General features: G+C 47.5%; 1 protein-coding gene across 2 annotated transcripts in view; it reads right to left on the reverse strand.

Moving 5' to 3' along the window:
- The window catches only part of nav3 (neuron navigator 3), a 339,677-nt gene that overhangs the window by 217,119 nt on the left and 99,653 nt on the right, over positions 1-22,905 (reverse strand). For both annotated transcript variants that reach the window (XM_072453275.1, XM_072453276.1), the window contains exon 3: positions 22,369-22,421. In XM_072453275.1, coding sequence (XP_072309376.1) covers positions 22,369-22,421 — 53 coding nt within the window. The remainder of the gene's footprint in view (positions 1-22,368; positions 22,422-22,905) is intronic.

The following is a 22,905-nucleotide window of genomic DNA, read 5'->3' on the forward strand; positions in this document are numbered from 1 at the left end:
AGCATCACACTTTACTCACATTAAAGGTACAACATCACACTTTACTCAAATTAAAGGTACAACATCACACTTTACTCAAATTAAAGGTACAACATCACACTTTACCCAAATTAAAGGTACAACATCACCCTTTAATAACATTAAAGGTACAACATCACCCTTTAATCAAATTAAAGGTACAACATCACCCTTTAATCAAATTAAAGGTACAACATCACCCTTTAATCACATTAAAGGTACAACATCACCCTTTAATCAAATTAAAGGTACAACATCACCCTTTAATCACATTAAAGGTACAACATCACACTTTAATCAAATTAAAGGTACAACATCACCCTTTAATCACATTAAAGGTACAGCATCACACTTTACTCACATTAAAGGTACAACATCACACTTTACTCAAATTAAAGGTACAACATCACACTTTACTCAAATTAAAGGTACAACATCACACTTTACCCAAATTAAAGGTACAACATCACCCTTTAATAACATTAAAGGTACAACATCACCCTTTAATCAAATTAAAGGTACAACATCACCCTTTAATCAAATTAAAGGTACAACATCACCCTTTAATCACATTAAAGGTACAACATCACCCTTTAATCAAATTAAAGGTACAACATCACCCTTTAATCACATTAAAGGTACAACATCACCCTTTAATCAAATTAAAGGTACAACATCACCCTTTAATCACATTAAAGGTACAAAATCACCCTTTACTCACATTAAAGGTACAACATCACACTTTTCCTCTCCTCCTCTCCCCTCCTCTCCTCCATCTTCTCCTCCTCTTCCTCCTCTCCTCCTCCTTTCCTACTCCTCTCCTCCTCTCCCCTCCTCTCCTCCATCTTCTCCTCCTCTTCCTCCTCTCCTCCTCCTTTCCTACTCCTCTCCTTCTCCTCCTCCCCTCCTTCTCCTCCTCCTCTTCTCCTCCTCCTCTCCTCCTCCTTCTCTCCTCTCCTCCTCTCTTCCTCCTCTCCTCCCCTTCTTCTCCTCCTCCTCCTCCTCTTCTCCTCCCCCTCTCCTCTCCTCCTTCTCCTCCTCCTCCTCCTCCCCTCCTCTCCTCCTTCTCCTCCTCCTCCTCCTCCTCTCCTCCTTCTTCTCCTCCTCTCTTCCTCCTCTCTTCCTCTACTCCTCCTCTCCTCCTCCTTCTTCTCCTCCTCCCCTCCTTCTCCTCCTCCTCCCCTCCTTCTCCTCCTTCTTCTCCTCCTCTCTTCCTCCTCTCTCCTCCTCTCTTCCTCTCCTCCTCCTCTCCTCCTCCTCCTCCTCCTCCTCTCCTCCCCCTCTCCTCCCCTCCTTCTCCTCCTCCTCTCCTCCTTCTTTTCCTCCTCTCTTCCTCCTCTCTCCTCCTCTCTTCCTCTCCTCCTCCTCTCCTCCTCCCCTTCTTCTCCTCCTCCTCTCCTCCTCCCCCTCTCCTCTTCCCCCTCTCCTCTCCTCCCCTCCTTCTCCTCCTCCTCCCCTCCTCCTCCTCTTCTCCTCCTCCACTCCTTCTCCTCATCCTCCTCCTCCTCCTCTCCTCCTTCTTCTCCTCCTCTCTCCTCCTCTCTTCCTCTCCTCCTCCCCTCCTTCTTTCCCTCCTCCTCCCCTCCTTCTCCTCCTTCTTCTCCTCCTCTCTTCCTCTCCTCCTTCTTCTTTCCGTCCTCCTCCCCTCCTTCTTCTCCTCCTCCCCTTCTTCTCCTCCTCCACCTCTCCTCCCCTCCTTCTCCTCCTCCTCTCCTCCTTCTTTTCCTCCTCTCTTCCTCCTCTCTCCTCCTCTCTTCCTCTCCTCATTCCTCTCCTCCTCCCCTCCTTCTCCTCCTTTTCCTCCACCTCTCCTCCTCCTCCTCCTCTCCTCTCCTCTCCTCCTCCTCTCTTCCTCTTCCTCGCAGTAGAAATCCCAGAGTGAGCACTTTGGAGACAGCTGTAATTGAAGGTTTTATTCCCTAATGCAGCAGATTCACTGGAAAATCACTTTCACTTACGACATGTGGAGAAGACGCACAAACCTCGTCTTTAAGTGGAATTAATTATGTTTTCCGATGTATCGCAATATCCATAATTATCTTTAATGCCTTTTCAAGTCGGTTCAGGGATGATAATAAACAATAATCAAAGCGATGTGTGTTGCTCAAGGGGAAAACTGCAGGATTTATACCATCAGCGAGTACTTCATTATTTGCATTATGATTATTAAGATTATTTTTATGATTAGGACTTTTTTATTATTATTTGTATCTTTAGATTATTTTTTTCATTATTTTCATTATCATTCATAATTTGTTTTTCATTATTATTATTATTAGTAGTAGTATTAATTATTGGCATTATATTGGCAGAATTATTGTTTTTCATTATTTTCATTATTATTTTTACTTAAATTGAATTAAAAAATATATATATATAAATACATCCAGCTGTTTTCTCAAGGTCAATAACAATCACCAAATACTTAAAAAAAAATATTATTAGGGTTTATGATTTTAGCCAACAGGTCAGGCTCTTATTCGACACTGTCAGATGAAGCCCAGAGACATAAACGACTCTAAACTCTTTTCATTGTTTGAGTCTTTGGCGTTAAAAGTGTTGACAGATCATCAAAAGTCTTAAATCATGTGGGACATGAAAGATCTTTGACTTTTTAGAGCTTTTAATGCACGTTATGTCACAGTTTCCTCATCAAAAACACGCCACATTTGAGTCGTTCATGCTGTTTACGCTCGTAAACAGCATCCTCGCCGCTGCTTCTCTGAGCCTCACAAAAACACCCTGTTTCAAAAATTTCCCAGATTTGTGACGTCAGAGGTCGAAGTCTCCCGGAGGTCTCCCGGAGGTCTCCCCGAGGTCTCCCGGAGGTCTCGTCTCACGAGGTCTCCCGGAGGTCTCCCGGAAGTCTCCCGGAGGTTTCCCCGAGGTCTCCCGGAGGTCTCGTCTCACGAGGTCTCCCGGAGGTTTCCCGGAAGTCTCCCGGAGGTCTCCCGGAGGTCTCCCGGAAGTCTCCCGGAGGTCTCCCCGAGGTCTCCCGGAGGTCTCGTCTCCCCGAGGTCTCCCGGAGGTCTCCCGGAAGTCTCCCGGAGGTTTCCCCTAGGTCTCCCGGAGGTCTCGTCTCACGAGGTCTCCCAGAGGTCTCCCGGAAGTCTCCCGGAGGTTTCCCCGAGGTCTCCCGGAGGTCTCGTCTCACGAGGTCTCCCGGAGGTCTCCCGGAAGTCTCCCGGAGGTCTCCCGGAGGTCTCCCGGAGGTTTCCCCGAGGTCTCCCGGATGTCTCGTCTCCCCGAGGTCTCCCGGAAGTCTCCCGGAGGTTTTCCCGAGGTCTCCCGGAGGTCTCGTCTCCCCGAGGTCTCCAAGAGGTCTCCCGGAAGTCTCCCGGAGGTTTCCCCGAGGTCTCCCGGAGGTCTCGTCTCCCCGAGGTCTCCCGGAAGTCTCCCGGAGGTCTCCCGGAAGTCTCCCGGAGGTCTCCCCAAGGTCTCTCCCCGGAGGTCTCTCCCGGAGATCTCTCCCCGGAGGTCTCTCCCCGGCGGTCTCCCGGAGGTGTCCCGGCGGTCTCCCGGAGGTCTCCCGGAGGTCTCCCGGAGGTTTCCCCGAGGTCTCCCGGAGGTCTCGTCTCCCCAAGGTCTCCAGGAGGTCTCCCGGAAGTCTCCCGGAGGTTTCCCCGAGGTCTCCCGGAGGTCTCGTCTCCCCGAGGTCTCCCGGAAGTCTCCCGGAGGTCTCCCCGAGGTCTCTCCCCGGAGGTCTCTCCCGGAGATCTCTCCCCGGAGGTCTCTCCCCGGCGGTCTCCCGGAGGTCTCCCGGAGGTCTCCCGGAAGTCTTTAGTGCTGTTTTTAAAGCCCATTAAACCTCTCCAGACTCGCATTCCTACCTTAAATCACGTTCGTTCCCTGTGGTAATTCCCCCTGCTGCCAGTAGATGGATCGCTAACATCAAATCCGGAGGAGGGAACACCTGCCTTTTTTGCCAAAGTAAAGTAAGTGATGTGTATAAAAAAGATGAGTTAAAACTATCAAGCTAAATGGAGCAAAAGCGTCAGGGCACACGGTATTAGAGACACTGTTTGTGTTGATAATTACATTAAATTGTCTAAAATGAAGAATGTTTTGATGTTTTTGATGTATAATGATGGTCTTGAGGGTCAAGCCTGGATCGAGTTGGAGTTTTGAAATGTTACTACTGTGAAAACTCTGCAACATTAGGGTCAATAAACCACTCCGGCCTTCATCATATCCCCTCTTCGCCCGCTCCGCATTGACCCCGTCACCGTGGTGTCGTAAACAGTCCATCGATCTGTCCTGTCTGTGTCTTCTGCAGCGGGGAGTGGCCATAAATCAGGACGTCTCTCTGCTCGGACCGCTCGTGAATCAGAGCCAGGCCGGTGCCCGGACTCATCCGCTTCACGAGACCCAGACGTGGGTATTTTATTTTATTTATTTTATTTATTTTATTTATTTTATTTATTTTATTTATTTTATTTTATTTATTTTTATTTATTTTTATTTATTTTATTTATTTTATTTATTTTATTTATTTTATTTGTCTTGCCATTGTAACACTTCTTATTGGAACTACACTCGTCCTTTATCTCGTTCTACATCATCCAATCAGAAATCACGTCTACTTCTGTCGCTCTGAGAAAAGCAAATGTCACTGACACTAAATTATTGCGTAAATCTTTTCTGCACAAACTAAACACAAACTGTTTAAAGAAGCCTTTGTTTTCATTCTGTAAATATAAACTTCATAAATCTGCTCCACGCGCCACATAAACACATCGAGCGTGCGACGGGCCCAACGCCAACGACCGGCCCAACGCAAACGACCGGCCCAATGCCAACGACCGGCCCACAATCCAACGACCGGCCCGCAAGGCAACGACCGGCCCACAAGCCAACGACCGGCCCAATGCCAACGACCGGCCCACAATCCAACGACCGGCCCGCAAGGCAACGACCGGCCCACAAGCCAACGACCGGCCCACAAGGCAACGACTGGCCCGCAAGGCAACGACTGGCCCGCAAGGCAACGACCAGCCCACAATCCAATGACCGGCCCGCAAGGCAACGACCGGCCCACAAGGCAACGACTGGCCCGCAAGGCAACGACCGGCCCGCAAGCCAACGACCGGCCCGCAAGGCAACGACCGGCCCGCAAGGCAACGACCGGCCCACAAGGCAACGACTGGCCCGCAAGGCAACGACCGGCCCGCAAGCCGACGACCGGCCCGCAAGGCAACGACCGGCCCGCAAGGCAACGACCGGCCCACAAGCCAACGACCGGCCCAACGCCAACGACCGGCCCACAATCCAAGTGACACGATACAGCTTTAATAATAACTCTTTATGGCAGGTTCATAGAAATCAGTGACGTTTTGGACTGGATCTTGTCAGCTGTGCGGCTCCATGAAGCTAGCTTTTGTTTCTCTCACGTATGTATTTCCTTCTGCAGCCAGCAGAAGGAGCCAGAGCCAGAGAAGTCACTTCACCTCCATCACCTACTTCACCTACTGCTTCTTCACTTCCTTCACCTCCTTCACCTCCATCACCTCCTTCATATCCTTCACCTCCTTCTTCTTCACTTCCTTCACCTCCCTCACCTCCTTCACTTCTTTCTCCTCCTTCACCTTCTTCACTTGCCTCACCTCCTTCACCTCCCTCTCCTCCTTCACTTCCTTCAACTCCTTCACTTCCCTCACCTCCTTCACCTCCCTCACCTCCTGCACCTGCCTCACCTCCTTCACCTGCCTCACCTCCCTCACCTCTCTCACCTCCTTCACTTCACTTCCCTCACCTCCTTCACCTCCTTCACTCCCCTCCTTCTCGTTCACCTCCTTTTCAGGAAGATAAACACTTTGACAGTTTCTACAAAATGGAATAAAAAAAGAGACAGTTCTCGACACGTTTGGCTTTTCGCTGACACGTGTAACACTCTCTGCAGCGAGAGCCTGAGTCTGCTCTTCCTCCCATCTTACACATGACAAAACCCCAATTTTACACAAGACAAAACCCCATCTTACACATGACAAAACCCCCATCTTAAAAATGACAAAACCCCCATCTTACACATGACAAAACCCCAATTTTACACAAGACAAAACCCCATCTTACACATGACAAAACCCCCATCTTAAAAATGACAAAACCCCCATCTTACACATGACAAAACCCCCATCTTACACATGACAAAACCCCAATTTTACACAAGACAAAACCCCATCTTACACATGACAAAACCCCCATCTTAAAAATGACAAAACCCCCATCTTACACATGACAAAACCCCCATCTTACACATGACAAAACCCCAATTTTACACAAGACAAAACCCCATCTTACACATGACAAAACCCCCATCTTAAAAATGACAAAACCCCCATCTTACACATGACAAAACCCCCATCTTACACATGACAAAAGCAGAGGGAGGTCAGGGGAGGAGCAGAGGGAGGTCAGAGGAGGAACAGAGGGAGGTCAGAGGAGGAACAGAGGGAGGTCAGAGGAGGAGCAGAGGGAGGTCAGAGGAGGAACAGAGGGAGGTCAGAGGAGGAACAGAGGGAGGTCAGAGGAGGAGCAGAGGGAGGTCAGAGGAGGAACAGAGGGAGGTCAGAGGAGGAGCAGAGGGAGGTCAGGGGAGGAGCAGAGGGAGGTCAGGGGAGGAACAGAGGGAGGTCAGAGGAGGAGCAGAGGGAGGTCAGAGGAGGAACAGAGGGAGGTCAGAGGAGGAGCAGAGGGAGGTCAGGGGAGGAGCAGAGGGAGGTCAGAGGAGGAACAGAGGGAGGTCAGAGGAGGAGCAGAGGGAGGTCAGGGGAGGAGCAGAGGGAGGTCAGGGGAGGAGCAGAGGGAGGTCAGGGGAGGAGCAGGGGGAGGTTGGAGGAGGAGCAGAGGGAGGGTGGAGGAGGAGCAGAGAGAGGTCAGAGGAGGCGCAGAGGGAGGTCAGAGGAGGAGCAGAGGGAGGTCAGAGGAGGAGCAGAGGGAGGTCAGGGGAGGAGCAGAGGGAGGTCAGGGGAGGAACAGAGGGAGGTCAGGGGAGGAGCAGAGGGAGGTTGGAGGAGGAGCAGAGGGAGGTTGTAGGAGGAGCAGAAGGAGGACAGGAGAGGAGCAGAGTGGTCAGGGGAGGTGCAGAGGGAGGTCAGAGGTCAGATTCACTCAGTAGGAACAAATGAGGCGAGGCAGACGAGCGGGGCCCCGGCAGACGAGCGGGGCCCCGGCGGGGAGAGGTTAATAATCCAGACATCTCATCCTCGTCTGGCCCGTGTGGTCTGTAATAATCCCGTTTGACCTCTGACCTCTGACTAAACACACGGGCCGCTCCAAAGGGCAAAACACCAAAGGGACGTTTAACAAGGCTTAATTGGAGGAAATTGCTTCTTGAAAGGTGATGTCTCCTTCTCGACACGGAGCCGCCTAATTGGCCAACGCTAAATTATTAATCATAAGTCTGTAACATTAGAACGCCGCCATTTTACCATGAACACATTCGAAACCTCAAACTCTTCTCCAACATTTGCTTTATCGATCTCTTTATTATGAATATTTCAGCCCAGAGATCGATTGAAATGTACACACTCTGAATATTTGGTATATTTAGATCTATACGTGAGTTTGCACATCCGGGAACATGTACAGTAGCAACCGAGTCCGCCATTTTGAAAGGGGCACAACAACACGTCTACTACATACGGTATCCAGGATGTATGAGGCCAAAATGTCAAAACCCTGCGCTCTGTAAGGTCATTGTTCTGTAAGGTCATTCTTCTGCCAGGACATCGCTCTGTTGTCAGACTAAGGAATGAGAGCTTTGTTGTGTGCCTTAGTTTGCCATTATCGTCTAAAGAATCAAAGTATTCGTGGCTCATGATGCGGTAGAAAAGGATGCAGTCGTGGTGCTGGTGTATCTTATGTATGACGTCATGTATTGTTGGAATAAACAGGTCTTTATTATTTAGCTTGAGTTCTAACTTTGTTCTAACTTTGTCTTTTCCTTGTTCCGCCCCGCCCACTTTGATCGGCACTTCCGGTCGAGCGGTGAACGAGGGAAAAGTTTTGCTGCCAAAATATTATACGTATTGTTCAATTCACTGCAGCGAACGAGAGACGTTTCTGACTTCCTTCAGAAACTCTCCTGAGCTCTGATTGGCCCAGCCAAAAAGGGAGGAGGAGTTGTAGCGCGGCGTGCTGAGGTCATCTCACTCTCAGGACCTCGTTGGCGTTCCACCGGTTGGATTTCTGCTCAGGGTTTTACGGGGCTATTGTAAACTGATGGGAGGTTGTATCCTAGAGTTTTTCTGTCTGACGAGGCGTTTGACAGCTCTGAGGTCTGAGGTGGAGGTGGTCGGACCTCAATGGGCCTTGTAAGAGGGAACAGCAGAGGACTCCGCCCTTTGGACAGGGCCAATCAGAGCTCAGGAGAGAGTAAACGCTGCTGCTCAAGATCAGAACACATGTACTTTTAGTCAGAAATGTACTTTTAGTCAGAAGTGGAACCGTCTTGAGTTCTAAAGGCTTCGGCTCGTCGTCAGGCGTCGGCTCGTCGTCAGGCGTCGGCTCGTCGTCAGGCGTCGGCTCGTCGTCAGGCGTCGGCTCGTCGTCAGGCGTCGGCTCGTCGTCAGGCGTCGGCTCGTCGTCAGGCGTCGGCTCATCGTCAGGCGTCGGCTCATCGTCAGGGACATCGATAAAAGTTGGTTTGTTGCGAGTTTGAGTTTCGTCCCCTGGGATCGTAGCAGCTGCTGCTTTGGCTCTGGTCCCATCTGCAGACACCGGGCCCCAAACACTGGGCCCCAGACACCGGGCCCCAGACACCGGGCCCCAAACACTGGGCCCCAGACACCGGGCCCCAAACACCGGGCCCCAGACACCGGGCTGCAGACACAGGGCCCCAGACACCGGGCCACAGACACAGGGCCAGAGACACCGGGCCCCAGACACCGGGCCACAGACTCCGGGCCACAGACACCGGGCCACAGACACAGGGCCAGAGACACCGGGCCCCAGACACCGGGCCACAGACACCGGGCCACAGACCCCAGGCCCAATACACCGGGCCACAGACTCCGGGCCCCCGACTCCGGGCCCCAGACTCCGGGCCCCAGACTCCGGGCCCCAGACTCCATAAGGATAAACCGTGTGTAAATCCCTGGTCTCACTCGACAGCTGCTTGAGCCTGAGAATGAGACTCACATTCACAGAGCCGAGGTCAAAGTTTAAAAGTAGTTTCAAAACAATAGTAAAAGTACTCTAAAAAACTATTTAGTTTGAAACTTTGACACACAAAGTTGTCAGTGTTGATTTAATCCAGATGTTGCTACGTCCAAGAATTGAACAATAAGTAACTTGATAATTAAAACAAAAGGTCATAGAGTACAAAGTATATATTACTCTCATATAAAGCCTTCGTTACTTTTGGTCGGCGAAGTATAGGAAGTATATTGAAGTATAGGTAAAAACGAGTCTCAAGTAAGAATACTGTTACTTCAAAAATAAATATTGTAAATGAAGTAAAGTACAAGTAGTGGTAGAAGAATTTACTCAAGTATTTGGCGGATGTACTTATGTAGGAATAACTGTAAAAGTAACACGGACGTAACCCCAGATCTCATATTTGAAGTTAACACACTTGGAAGGACACAACATGAAACAATGGTCAAATGTTTACTCGAGTAGGAGTAAAAGTACAGGGTCAATGTACTCGAGTAAATCAGTTGGAACTCCAAACTCTGGCCCTCCCCCAAAACTCACAAGTTTCTCTCTTTAAACTCAGAGAAGTGGATCCTGGTTTTCTCTCAGCTCAGATTCATGCTCGAGTCCAAAGCTGCAACGCTCCAAACCAAACGACCGAGCTCAGAGCGTCCGCCTGTCTGGACCGAGGTCTCTGCAGTACTGGACACACCCAGCTGCTGTGAGGTGAGGTGCTTCTGCTGTGAGGTGCTTCTGCTGTGAGGTGCTTCTGTCACAGAGTTGCTGTGAGGTGCTTCTGCCACAGAGCTGCTGTGAGGTGCTTCTGCTGTGAGGTGCTTCTGCCACAGAGCTGCTGTGAGGTGCTTCTGCTGTGAGGTGCTTCTGCCACAGAGCTGCTGTGAGGTGCTTCTGCCACAGAGCTGCTGTGAGGTGCTTCTGCTGTGAGGTGCTTCTGCCACAGAGCTGCTGTGAGGTGCTTCTGCTGTGAGGTGCTTCTGCCACATAGCTGCTGTGAGGTGCTTCTGCTGTGAGGTGCTTCTGCCACAGAGCTGCTGTGAGGTGCTTCTGCCACAGAGCTGCTGTGAGGTGCTTCTGCTGTGAGGTGCTTCTGCCACAGAGCTGCTGTGAGGTGCTTCTGCCACAGAGCTGCTGTGAGGTGCTTCTGCTGTGAGGTGCTTCTGCCACAGAGCTGCTGTGAGGTGCTTCTGCTGTGAGGTGCTTCTGCCACAGAGCTGCTGTGAGGTGCTTCTGCTGTGAGGTGCTTCTGCCACAGAGCTGCTGTGAGGTGCTTCTGCCACAGAGCTGCTGTGAGGTGCTTCTGCTGTGAGGTGCTTCTGCCACAGAGCTGCTGTGAGGTGCTTCTGCCACAGAGCTGCTGTGAGGTGCTTTTCCTCACTGACAGGAGCAATAAAGGTTTCATGATTGTGATGGACATAAAGCCAAAGCTAAAATGATGCACTCGTCTCTGGTGTTGGTTGTTACTGTGGAAACATGTCATTCATTTACTGTTCCTCACACACTTTGTCAGATGCAACAACAACAACAACGACGCTTGGAAAGAGGGCGTGGCCTTCCTCTGCGGTGGCAGAGTGGATAGCACTCTGGCCTCACAGGTTACAGTTTCCTCAGCAACAAACAAAACATGCTCAGTAAAGTCCTGACCACGATCTGCAGCCGAGTCCCCGAGCGCTTCAGCGACTTGTTTGGTCCTGTTGGGTCCTGTTTTGGTCCTGTTTGGTCCTGTTTGGTCCTGTTTTGGTCCTGTTTGGTCCTGTTTTGTCCTGTTTTGGTCCTGTTCTGTCCTGATTTGGTCCTGTTTCGTCGTGTTTTGGTCGTGTTTTGGTCGTGTTTTGGTCCTGTTTCGTCGTGTTTTGGTCGTGTTTCGTCCTGTTTTGGTCCTGTTCTGTCCTGATTTGGTCCTGTTTTGGTTCTGTTTCTGTCCTGGTTGGTCCTGTTTTGGTCCTGTTTTGGTCCTGTTTTGGTCCTGTTTGGTCCTGTTTTGGTCCTGTTTTGGTCCTGTTTCTGTCCTGGTTGGTCCTGTTTTGGTCCTGTTTTGGTCCTGTTTGGTCCTGTTTTGGTCCTGTTTCTGTCCTGATTTGGTCCTGTTTTGGTTCTGTTTCTGTCATGGTTGGTCCTGTTTTGGTCCTGTTTTGGTCCTGTTTTGGTCCTGTTTCTGTCCTGGTTGGTCCTGTTTTGGTCCTGTTTCTGTCCTGTTTTGTCGTGTTTTGGGCCTGTTTTGGTCCTGTTTGGTCCTGTTTTGGTCCTGTTTGGTCCTGTTTTGGTCCTGTTTGGTCCTGTTTGGTCCTGTTTTGGTCCTGTTTTGGTCCTGTTTTGGTCCTATTTGGTCCTGTTTGGTCCTGTTTGGTCCTGTTTGGTCCTGTTTTGGTCTTGTTTCTGTCCTGATTTGGTTCTGTTTTGGTCCTGTTTCGTCATGTTTTGGTCCTGTTCTGTCCTGATTTGGTCCTGTTTTGGTCCGGTTTCTGTCCTGTTTTGGTCCTGTTTCGTCGTGTTTTGGTCGTGTTTCGTCCTGTTTTGGTCCTGTTCTGTCCTGATTTGGTCCTGTTTTGGTTCTGTTTCTGTCCTGGTTGGTCCTGTTTAGTCCTTTTTTGGTCCTGTTTTGGTCCTGTTTTTGTCCTGGTTGGTCCTGTTTTGGTCCTGTTTTGGTCCTGTTTTGGTTCTGTTTCTGTCCTGGTTGGTCCTGTTTTGGTCCTGTTTTGGTCCTGTTTCTGTCCTGGTTGGTCCTGTTTTGGTCCTGTTTTGGTCCTGTTTCTGTCCTGGTTGGTCCTGTTTTGGTCCTGTTTTGGTCCTGTTTGGTCCTGTTTTGGTCCTGTTTCTGTCATGGTTGGTCCTGTTTTGGTCCTGTTTTGGTCCTGTTTCTGTCCTGTTTTGGTCCTGTTTTGGTCCTGTTTGGTCCTGTTTTGGTCCTGTTTTGGTCCTGTTTCTGTCCTGGTTGGTCCTGTTTTGGTCCTGTTTTGGTCCTGTTTCGTCCTGTTTTGGTCCTGTTTCTGTCCTGATTTGGTCCTGTTTTGGTTCTGTTTCTGTCATGGTTGGTCCTGTTTTGGTCCTGTTTTGGTCCTGTTTTGGTCCTGTTTCTGTCCTGGTTGGTCCTGTTTTGGTCCTGTTTCTGTCCTGTTTTGTCGTGTTTTGGTCCTGTTTCTGTCCTGGTTGGTCCTGTTTTGGTCCTGTTTGGTCCTGTTTTGGTCCTGTTTGGTCCTGTTTTGGTCCTGTTTGGTCCTGTTTGGTCCTGTTTTGGTCCTGTTTTGGTCCTGTTTTGGTCCTATTTGGTCCTGTTTGGTCCTGTTTGGTCCTGTTTGGTCCTGTTTTGGTCTTGTTTCTGTCCTGATTTGGTTCTGTTTTGGTCCTGTTTCGTCATGTTTTGGTCCTGTTCTGTCCTGATTTGGTCCTGTTTTGGTCCGGTTTCTGTCCTGTTTTGGTCCTGTTTCGTCGTGTTTTGGTCGTGTTTCGTCCTGTTTTGGTCCTGTTCTGTCCTGATTTGGTCCTGTTTTGGTTCTGTTTCTGTCCTGGTTGGTCCTGTTTAGTCCTTTTTTTGGTCCTGTTTTGGTCCTGTTTTTGTCCTGGTTGGTCCTGTTTTGGTCCTGTTTTGGTCCTGTTTTGGTTCTGTTTCTGTCCTGGTTGGTCCTGTTTTGGTCCTGTTTTGGTCCTGTTTCTGTCCTGGTTGGTCCTGTTTTGGTCCTGTTTTGGTCCTGTTTTGGTCCTGTTTCTGTCCTGGTTGGTCCTGTTTTGGTCCTGTTTTGGTCCTGTTTGGTCCTGTTTTGGTCCTGTTTCTGTCATGGTTGGTCCTGTTTTGGTCCTGTTTTGGTCCTGTTTCTGTCCTGTTTTGTCGTGTTTTGGTCCTGTTTCTGTCATGGTTGGTCCTGTTTTGGTCCTGTTTTGGTCCTGTTTCTGTCCTGTTTTGTCGTGTTTTGGTCCTGTTTCTGTCATGGTTGGTCCTGTTTTGGTCCTGTTTTGGTCCTGTTTGGTCCTGTTTTGGTCCTGTTTGGTCCTGTTTTGGTCCTGTTTGGTCCTGTTTGGTCCTGTTTTGGTCCTGTTTTGGTCCTGTTTTGGTCCTGTTTTGGTCCTATTTGGTCCTGTTTGGTCCTGTTTGGTCCTGTTTGGTCCTGTTTTGGTCCTGTTCTGTCCTGATTTGGTCCTGTTTTGGTCTTGTTTCTGTCCTGATTTGGTTCTGTTTTGGTCCTGTTTCGTCATGTTTTGGTCCTGTTTTGGTCCTGTTTTGGTCCTGTTTTGGTCCTATTTGGTCCTGTTTGGTCCTGTTTGGTCCTGTTTGGTCCTGTTTTGGTCCTGTTCTGTCCTGATTTGGTCCTGTTTTGGTCTTGTTTCTGTCCTGATTTGGTTCTGTTTTGGTCGTGTTTCGTCGTGTTTTGGTCCTGTTCTGTCCTGATTTGGTCCTGTTTTGGTCCTTTTTTGGTCCTGTTTTGGTCCTGTTTTTGTCCTGGTTGGTCCTGTTTTGGTCCTGTTTCGTCCTGTTTTGGTCCTGTTCTGTCCTGTTTTGTTCTTGTTTTGGTCCTGTTTCTGTCCTGATTTGGTCCTGTTTTGGTCCTGTTTCTGTCCTGGTTGGTCCTGTTTTGGTCCTGTTTGGTCCTGTTTTGGTCCTGTTTGGTCCTGTTTTGGTCCTGTTTGGTCCTGTTTGGTCCTGTTTTGGTCCTGTTTTGGTCCTGTTTGGTCCTGTTTTGGTCCTGTTTGGTCCTGTTTTGGTCCTGTTTGGTCCTGTTTGGTCCCATTTTGGTCCTGTTTTGGTCCTGTTTTGGTCCTATTTGGTCCTGTTTGGTCCTGTTTGATCCTGTTTTGGTCCTGTTCTGTCCTGTATTGGTCGTGTTTTGGTCGTGTTTCGTCCTGTTTTGGTCCTATTTGGTCCTGTTTGGTCCTGTTTGGTCCTGTTTTGGTCCTGTTCTGTCCTGATTTGGTCCTGTTTTGGTCCTTTTTTGGTCCTGTTTTGGTCCTGTTTTTGTCCTGGTTGGTCCTGTTTTGGTCCTGTTTCGTCCTGTTTTGGTCATGTTTCGTCCTGTTTGGTCCTGTTTTGGTCCTGTTCTGTCCTGTTTTGTTCTTGTTTTGGTCCTGTTTCTGTCCTGTTTTGGTCCTGTTTTGGTTCTGTTTCTGTCCTGGTTGGTCCTGTTTTGTTCCTGTTTTGTTCCTGTTTTGGTCCTGTTTTGGTCCTGTTTTAGTCCTGTTTTCTCGTGTTTTGGTCCTGTTTTGGTCCTGTTCTGTCCTGATTTGGTTCTGTTTTGGTCCTGTTTTGGTCCTGTTTCGTCATGTTTTGGTCCTGTTTTGGTCCTGTTTCGTCCTGTTTTGATCCTGTTCTGTCCTGTTTGGTCCTGTTTTGGTCCTGTTTTGTCGTGTTTTGGTCCTGTTTCTGTCCTGGTTGGTCCTGTTTTGGTCCTGTTTGGTCCTGTTTTGGTCCTGGTTGGTCCTGTTTTGGTCCTGTTTGGTCCTGTTTGGTCCTGTTTTGGTCCTGTTTTGGTCCTGTTTTGGTCCTATTTGGTCCTGTTTGGTCCTGTTTGGTCCTGTTTGGTCCTGTTTTGGTCTTGTTTCTGTCCTGATTTGGTTCTGTTTTGGTCCTGTTTCGTCATGTTTTGGTCCTGTTCTGTCCTGATTTGGTCCTGTTTTGGTCCGGTTTCTGTCCTGTTTTGGTCCTGTTTCGTCGTGTTTTGGTCGTGTTTCGTCCTGTTTTGGTCCTGTTCTGTCCTGATTTGGTCCTGTTTTGGTTCTGTTTCTGTCCTGGTTGGTCCTGTTTAGTCCTTTTTTGGTCCTGTTTTGGTCCTGTTTCTGTCCTGGTTGGTCCTGTTTTGGTCCTGTTTCTGTCCTGTTTTGTCGTGTTTTGGTCCTGTTTTGGTCCTGTTTGGTCCTGTTTTGGTCCTGTTTGGTCCTGTTTTGGTCCTGTTTGGTCCTGTTTGGTCCTGTTTTGGTCCTGTTTTGGTCCTGTTTTGGTCCTATTTGGTCCTGTTTGGTCCTGTTTGGTCCTGTTTGGTCCTGTTTTGGTCTTGTTTCTGTCCTGATTTGGTTCTGTTTTGGTCCTGTTTCGTCATGTTTTGGTCCTGTTCTGTCCTGATTTGGTCCTGTTTTGGTCCGGTTTCTGTCCTGTTTTGGTCCTGTTTCGTCGTGTTTTGGTCGTGTTTCGTCCTGTTTTGGTCCTGTTCTGTCCTGATTTGGTCCTGTTTTGGTTCTGTTTCTGTCCTGGTTGGTCCTGTTTAGTCCTTTTTTGGTCCTGTTTTGGTCCTGTTTTTGTCCTGGTTGGTCCTGTTTTGGTCCTGTTTTGGTCCTGTTTTGGTTCTGTTTCTGTCCTGGTTGGTCCTGTTTTGGTCCTGTTTTGGTCCTGTTTCTGTCCTGGTTGGTCCTGTTTTGGTCCTGTTTTGGTCCTGTTTCTGTCCTGGTTGGTCCTGTTTTGGTCCTGTTTTGGTCCTGTTTGGTCCTGTTTTGGTCCTGTTTCTGTCATGGTTGGTCCTGTTTTGGTCCTGTTTTGGTCCTGTTTCTGTCCTGTTTTGGTCCTGTTTTGGTCCTGTTTGGTCCTGGTTGGTCCTGTTTTGGTCCTGTTTTGGTCCTGTTTCGTCCTGTTTTGGTCCTGTTTCTGTCCTGATTTGGTCCTGTTTTGGTTCTGTTTCTGTCATGGTTGGTCCTGTTTTGGTCCTGTTTTGGTCCTGTTTTGGTCCTGTTTCTGTCCTGGTTGGTCCTGTTTTGGTCCTGTTTCTGTCCTGTTTTGTCGTGTTTTGGTCCTGTTTCTGTCCTGGTTGGTCCTGTTTTGGTCCTGTTTGGTCCTGTTTTGGTCCTGTTTGGTCCTGTTTTGGTCCTGTTTGGTCCTGTTTGGTCCTGTTTTGGTCCTGTTTTGGTCCTGTTTTGGTCCTATTTGGTCCTGTTTGGTCCTGTTTGGTCCTGTTTGGTCCTGTTTTGGTCTTGTTTCTGTCCTGATTTGGTTCTGTTTTGGTCCTGTTTCGTCATGTTTTGGTCCTGTTCTGTCCTGATTTGGTCCTGTTTTGGTCCGGTTTCTGTCCTGTTTTGGTCCTGTTTCGTCGTGTTTTGGTCGTGTTTCGTCCTGTTTTGGTCCTGTTCTGTCCTGATTTGGTCCTGTTTTGGTTCTGTTTCTGTCCTGGTTGGTCCTGTTTAGTCCTTTTTTTGGTCCTGTTTTGGTCCTGTTTTTGTCCTGGTTGGTCCTGTTTTGGTCCTGTTTTGGTCCTGTTTTGGTTCTGTTTCTGTCCTGGTTGGTCCTGTTTTGGTCCTGTTTTGGTCCTGTTTCTGTCCTGGTTGGTCCTGTTTTGGTCCTGTTTTGGTCCTGTTTTGGTCCTGTTTCTGTCCTGGTTGGTCCTGTTTTGGTCCTGTTTTGGTCCTGTTTGGTCCTGTTTTGGTCCTGTTTCTGTCATGGTTGGTCCTGTTTTGGTCCTGTTTTGGTCCTGTTTCTGTCCTGTTTTGTCGTGTTTTGGTCCTGTTTCTGTCATGGTTGGTCCTGTTTTGGTCCTGTTTTGGTCCTGTTTCTGTCCTGTTTTGTCGTGTTTTGGTCCTGTTTCTGTCATGGTTGGTCCTGTTTTGGTCCTGTTTTGGTCCTGTTTGGTCCTGTTTTGGTCCTGTTTGGTCCTGTTTTGGTCCTGTTTGGTCCTGTTTGGTCCTGTTTTGGTCCTGTTTTGGTCCTGTTTTGGTCCTGTTTTGGTCCTATTTGGTCCTGTTTGGTCCTGTTTGGTCCTGTTTGGTCCTGTTTTGGTCCTGTTCTGTCCTGATTTGGTCCTGTTTTGGTCTTGTTTCTGTCCTGATTTGGTTCTGTTTTGGTCCTGTTTCGTCATGTTTTGGTCCTGTTTTGGTCCTGTTTTGGTCCTGTTTTGGTCCTATTTGGTCCTGTTTGGTCCTGTTTGGTCCTGTTTGGTCCTGTTTTGGTCCTGTTCTGTCCTGATTTGGTCCTGTTTTGGTCTTGTTTCTGTCCTGATTTGGTTCTGTTTTGGTCGTGTTTCGTCGTGTTTTGGTCCTGTTCTGTCCTGATTTGGTCCTGTTTTGGTCCTTTTTTGGTCCTGTTTTGGTCCTGTTTTTGTCCTGGTTGGTCCTGTTTTGGTCCTGTTTCGTCCTGTTTTGGTCCTGTTCTGTCCTGTTTTGTTCTTGTTTTGGTCCTGTTTCTGTCCTGATTTGGTCCTGTTTTGGTCCTGTTTCTGTCCTGGCTGGTCCTGTTTTGGTCCTGTTTGGTCCTGTTTTGGTCCTGTTTGGTCCTGTTTTGGTCCTGTTTGGTCCTGTTTGGTCCTGTTTTGGTCCTGTTTTGGTCCTGTTTGGTCCTGTTTTGGTCCTGTTTGGTCCTGTTTTGGTCCTGTTTGGTCCTGTTTGGTCCCGTTTTGGTCCTGTTTTGGTCCTGTTTTGGTCCTATTTGGTCCTGTTTGGTCCTGTTTGATCCTGTTTTGGTCCTGTTCTGTCCTGATTTGGTCGTGTTTTGGTCGTGTTTCGTCCTGTTTTGGTCCTATTTGGTCCTGTTTGGTCCTGTTTGGTCCTGTTTTGGTCCTGTTCTGTCCTGATTTGGTCCTGTTTTGGTCCTTTTTTGGTCCTGTTTTGGTCCTGTTTTTGTCCTGGTTGGTCCTGTTTTGGTCCTGTTTCGTCCTGTTTTGGTCATGTTTCGTCCTGTTTGGTCCTGTTTTGGTCCTGTTCTGTCCTGTTTTGTTCTTGTTTTGGTCCTGTTTCTGTCCTGTTTTGGTCCTGTTTTGGTTCTGTTTCTGTCCTGGTTGGTCCTGTTTTGTTCCTGTTTTGGTCCTGTTTTGGTCCTGTTTTGGTCCTGTTTTAGTCCTGTTTTCTCGTGTTTTGGTCCTGTTTTGGTCCTGTTCTGTCCTGATTTGGTTCTGTTTTGGTCCTGTTTTGGTCCTGTTTCGTCCTGTTTTGATCCTGTTCTGTCCTGTTTGGTCCTGTTTTGGTCCTGTTTTGTTCTTGTTATGGTCCTGTTTCTGTCCTGATTTGGTCCTGTTTTGGTTCTGTTTCTGTCCTGGTTGGTCCTGTTTTGGTCCTGTTTGGTCCTGTTTTGGTCCTGTTTGGTCCTGTTTTGGTCCTGTTTGGTCCTGTTTGGTCCCGTTTTGGTCCTGTTTTGGTCCTGTTTTGGTCCTATTTGGTACTGTTTGGTCCTGTTCGGTCCTGTTTTGGTCCTGTTCTGTCCTGTTTTGGTCCTGTTCTGTCCTGATTTGGTTCTGTTTTGGTCCTGTTTTGGTCCTGTTTCGTCATGTTTTGGTCCTGTTTTGGTCCTGTTTCGTCCTGTTTTGTTCCTGTTCTGTCCTGATTTGGTCCTGTTTTGGTCTTGTTTCTGTCCTGATTTGGTCCTGTTTTGGTCTTGTTTCTGTCCTGATTTGGTCCTGTTTTGGTCCTGTTTCTGTCCTGCTTGGTCCTGTTTTGGTCCTGTTTTGGTCCTGTTTGGTCCTGTTTTGGTCCTGTTCTGTCCTGTTTTGGTCCTGTTTTGGTCCTGTTTGGTCCTGTTTTGGTCCTGTTCTGTCCTGATTTGGTCCTGTTTTGGTCTTGTTTCTGTCCTGATTTGGTCCTGTTTTGGTCCTGTTTTGGTCCTGTTTTGGTCCTGTTCTGTCCTGATTTGGTCCTGTTTTGGTTCTGTTTCTGTCCTGGTTGGTCCTGTTTTGGTCCTGTTTTGGTCCTGTTTTGGTCCTGATTTTGTCCTGGTTGGTCCTGTTTTGGTCCTGTTTTGGTCCTGTTTTGGTCCTGTTTCTGTCCTGCTTGGTCCTGTTTTGGTCCTCTTTGGTCCTGTTTTGGTCCTGTTTGATCCTGTTTGGTCCTGTTTGGTCCTGTTTTGGTCCTCTTTGGTCCTGTTTTGGTCCTGTTTGATCCTGTTTGGTCCTGTTTGATCCTGTTTTGGTCCTATTTGGTCTTGTTTTGGTCCCGTTCGGTCCTGTTTTAATCCTGTTTTGGTCCCGTTCGGTCCTGTTTTAATCCTGTTTTGGTCCCGTTTGGTCCGCTATCGCTGCTCTGGACAGGACGAATCTTTCCCTTCACCTGACGTCTCACACATGACTCCCGCTGTCACGCCTCAGAGTCAGAGAGAAGCAGCGTGTAGCGTGTAGCGTGTTGAACAGATATTAGGCCGTTTTACATACTACACATACTTTACATATTTGTTCAGTCATTTATGTAACACGCTTATCACACACTATTACATCCAAGAACATGGATTCGTATGATATTGCGTGTGTGTTTACTCGGCTGGACGGTAGCGACACGGGACAGTTTAGATGCTTGGTCACTTGTGTATCTCCTGGAACCGGCGCAAAGACTTCCCGCCTCCCGCTCGTCATCGCATCCACGCCACAGTATCTGCTCTGCACATGACTCCACCGCGGCGTTCGGAGCACTTCTGTTTCGCTCCCCGTCACAATAAAAGCCTCTTTGTTCCCCTCCGCTTCGCGCCGAACCGCCTTTTGAACACCCACAGCGGCACATGTGTCGCCCGCGCGGAGTTAGTCACGTTTATGACACGTTTATGACGCGGCGGAGAGGCAGCTGCCAGAGAAAAGCAAAGCGCCGGGCAAAAAACACTTAGTCCAAAGCAGTTAAAACGAAGGGTAATTATGTGAGTGACGACAGCCAGCGGTAACTCAACCACTCCAGTAGTTTACACTGGAAGCAGACGCATACCACACGGGCCATTACTGTAACAAACCATCCAAACGAGCTAAAATGACACATATCCGGCATTTTTACATTTTAAACACGCTGTTTAGTAACTTTGCATGTTTTAGAACTGCAATAATGTACTGTATAATGTAATGTTTTGGATTTGTGTTGGCGCTCCATCTGCTGGCAGAAGGGGGAATTAGCGTGGGGAAATGAAGGAAAGCTAGCTTGCCCCGACGTGCTAGGGTAACGTGTGCTAGGGTAACGTGGGAGTTTTTATGAGGCTCAGAGAAAACAAATACTCATTGAGCTAACACGCAGCTAAGATAAGTATTTAGCTAACATTATACACATTTTATCCCAGAATAGCAGGTATTTTTTTTAGGTTTATAATTTTACCTCCTGGTTGTAATTGATGACATCACATCAGGAAATTACTGTGCACAAACAAATATTTATTTATTTTTGACAATATTTTGTTGAATTGAGGTTTAAAACGTCAAAAAAGTCGCTTCTTTTGTGTAATATTATGCAGAAACTTTGGCTGTCCCTGGTGTGATGTCACTTCCTGTCATTTTCTACACATTTTTCAATGTCTTCTCCACAAATACCTGCTCGACTGGTGTAAAACTATAATTTGTATGTACGACAGGTATAATAAATACACCAAATTTAAAGTCAAAATTTAGTCATAAAGACCTGTCATATGCCCTTTAACTTGTTAACATCCGCCCATTTGGCCCTGTGCACAATGGTTGGACCCAAATGGCATTGCTTATTAAAAGAGGATCTTATGTTCCACATGCAAGTGTGATGCATCATTAGAAAGCTTAGGCCTTCTAGTTTCTGGTGTGCATAAGAACACTGTCAGGGCTTCACAACTTACACTACAGAAGCCCAAACATAAACTATGTATCACATTTGATACACTATGTGCATATTATTCAATGCAAATCAATACCATATTCGTTTTGTTGAGAAAATAATCTTTAAAAGTATGTACAGCTTGTTGGTATTGACAAAGAAAATAAGAGTGTCAATGCAATCGAACGTCTTAAGTCCGGTTTTCGCCTGTGCGCGGGCTGGTGGGAGTAAAGGCTAATGAAAGACGTGTGAATGAAGCCGAATGTGTCCTTTAAACGTGAACTACTCAACTTTTTCAAATACAGGTCGAAAAAAACTCCACCAATACAAAGCCATTCACACGTTTGGACCACTCTAAGTCGTAGTTTCTGGACACTTCACGTCCTGGATGAACGTTTGCTCTCATTACGTTGCGGTTTAAACGTTCTGCTGTTGTAGCGCACGCGGTCGCCACCGTCAGGCTCGCTTTGGACTCTGAAACGCCAGTGTGAAATCGACAAAGACAAGCGTGTTTAAAACTCTGACCAAAACTGCAGAAAGACGAGATTTTAGTTTCAAACTGCGGTGACGGGGAAAGGCTAAAGTCGTCCTTATGGTTCCAGTCAAGAGGTCAAACCCAGCGGGAAAGTCAATGTGTGTATTTTTAGGAATATTGGGAAAATCCAACCCTGTTTATAAGACATTTTATTTTTTTTGCAATCATTTTCTCTCTCGGTTTAGCCTCGTGGCAAACGAGTGAAATCAACTCAAATTGCAGAAACATTATCCCCAGAAGAAGAAGATCAACAAAACCCAACTTAAATGTTTGACTCGACATGAAAGAAACATTTAAACAAAGCTAAATATAATCTTATAATGAAGATAATACACAAGAACAGAGACTTTTAGAGCGGCAACAGCGATACAAAATGTTCAAGATTAAAAAAGTAATTCAGTAAAAGCTCAAGAAACATATTAATGCAAAATATAATGAATGTCAACTTTACGTTTTCTATTAGAGTCGTGTCACTTTGAACTTTCTCGAATAGAAAAGCTGGGAAATTGCTGTAAACCCGGTCACTTCAGGTCACTTCAGGTCACTTCAGGTCACTTCGAGTCACTTCAGGTAACTTCAGGTCACTTCGAGTCACTTCGGGTCACTTCGGGTCACTTCAGGTCATTTCAGGTCACTTCAGGTCATTTCAGGTCACTTCAGGTCAACTACTGCCACAGAACGACCAACCGTGCCAATGTGTTGCCGTGGAAATGTGACTCAGCGTTCACAAAGTCCCATGGTTTCAAACAGCGCCGCCACAACAACGAGTAAACGACAGCGTCAACTATAATGTAAAACTTCGAAATGTGCTGCAAAAATCTGCAAAATCTAAAAATCCGACAACCCAAAAGCGAGATCGGAGGTTTGGTGTGTGTTTACATCGTGTTCAATCAAAATCTGATCATCAAAAACACCGTTAATCAGTGGATTTTTAAGCGTAACGGTTGTATTTGGAAGACAAAGTACAAAACGTTTTAAAATAACTGTCGATATTCAACATTTTCTTTTTAATTTTGGTCTTTGCCACATTATTTTGCACTTTTTTCACAGACATTTCGAAGGCAAAACCTGATCAAGCTGAAATAAACCAGATTGAACTGTTTACATGGCATTTCGACAATCGGATAACTCCAGAAATGAGACAACGCTCAGATTTGTGTCGCTCCTGTGTTTCTAAAGAGACTAAAATGTCTTTAAATATTGACTCAGAGACAAACGGCAGAAAAAGACTTTGGACTCACCATTTGTGACTGGCTCCGCGGGCTGCCATTGATGTCCTCCACTTTCTCGTTGGCTGGAGAAGAGAGAGACACGAGAGACTTAGAGACATGAGAGACTTAGAGACACGAGAGACTTAGAGACATGAGAGACTTAGAGACACAGGAGACTTAGAGAGAGACATGAGAGACTTAGAGACACAGGAGCGTTAGAGGGAGACATAAGAGACTTAGAGACATGAGAGACTTAGAGATATGAGAGACTTAGAGAGAGACACGAGAGCCTTAGGGAGAGAGACATGAGAGACTTAGAGAGAGAGACACAAGAGACTTGGAGAGAGACTTGGAGAAAGACATGAGAGACTTAGAGACATGAGAGACTTAGAGACATAGAGACATAGAGACAAGAGAGACTTAAAGAGAGAGACACTTAAAGAAAAGAGACATGAGAGACTTGGGGAGAGACACAAGAGATTTAGAGAGAGAAAGACAGGAGAGATTTAGAGAGAGAGAGACAAGAGACTTAGCGAGAGACACAAGAGACTGAGAGAAAGACAGGAG

The sequence above is a fragment of the Eucyclogobius newberryi genome, unplaced genomic scaffold, assembly GCF_026437365.1.
Source record: "Eucyclogobius newberryi isolate DKJ021-1_F unplaced genomic scaffold, fEucNew1.0.hap1 SCAF_2, whole genome shotgun sequence".
Classification (NCBI taxonomy): Eukaryota; Metazoa; Chordata; class Actinopteri; order Gobiiformes; family Gobiidae; genus Eucyclogobius; species Eucyclogobius newberryi.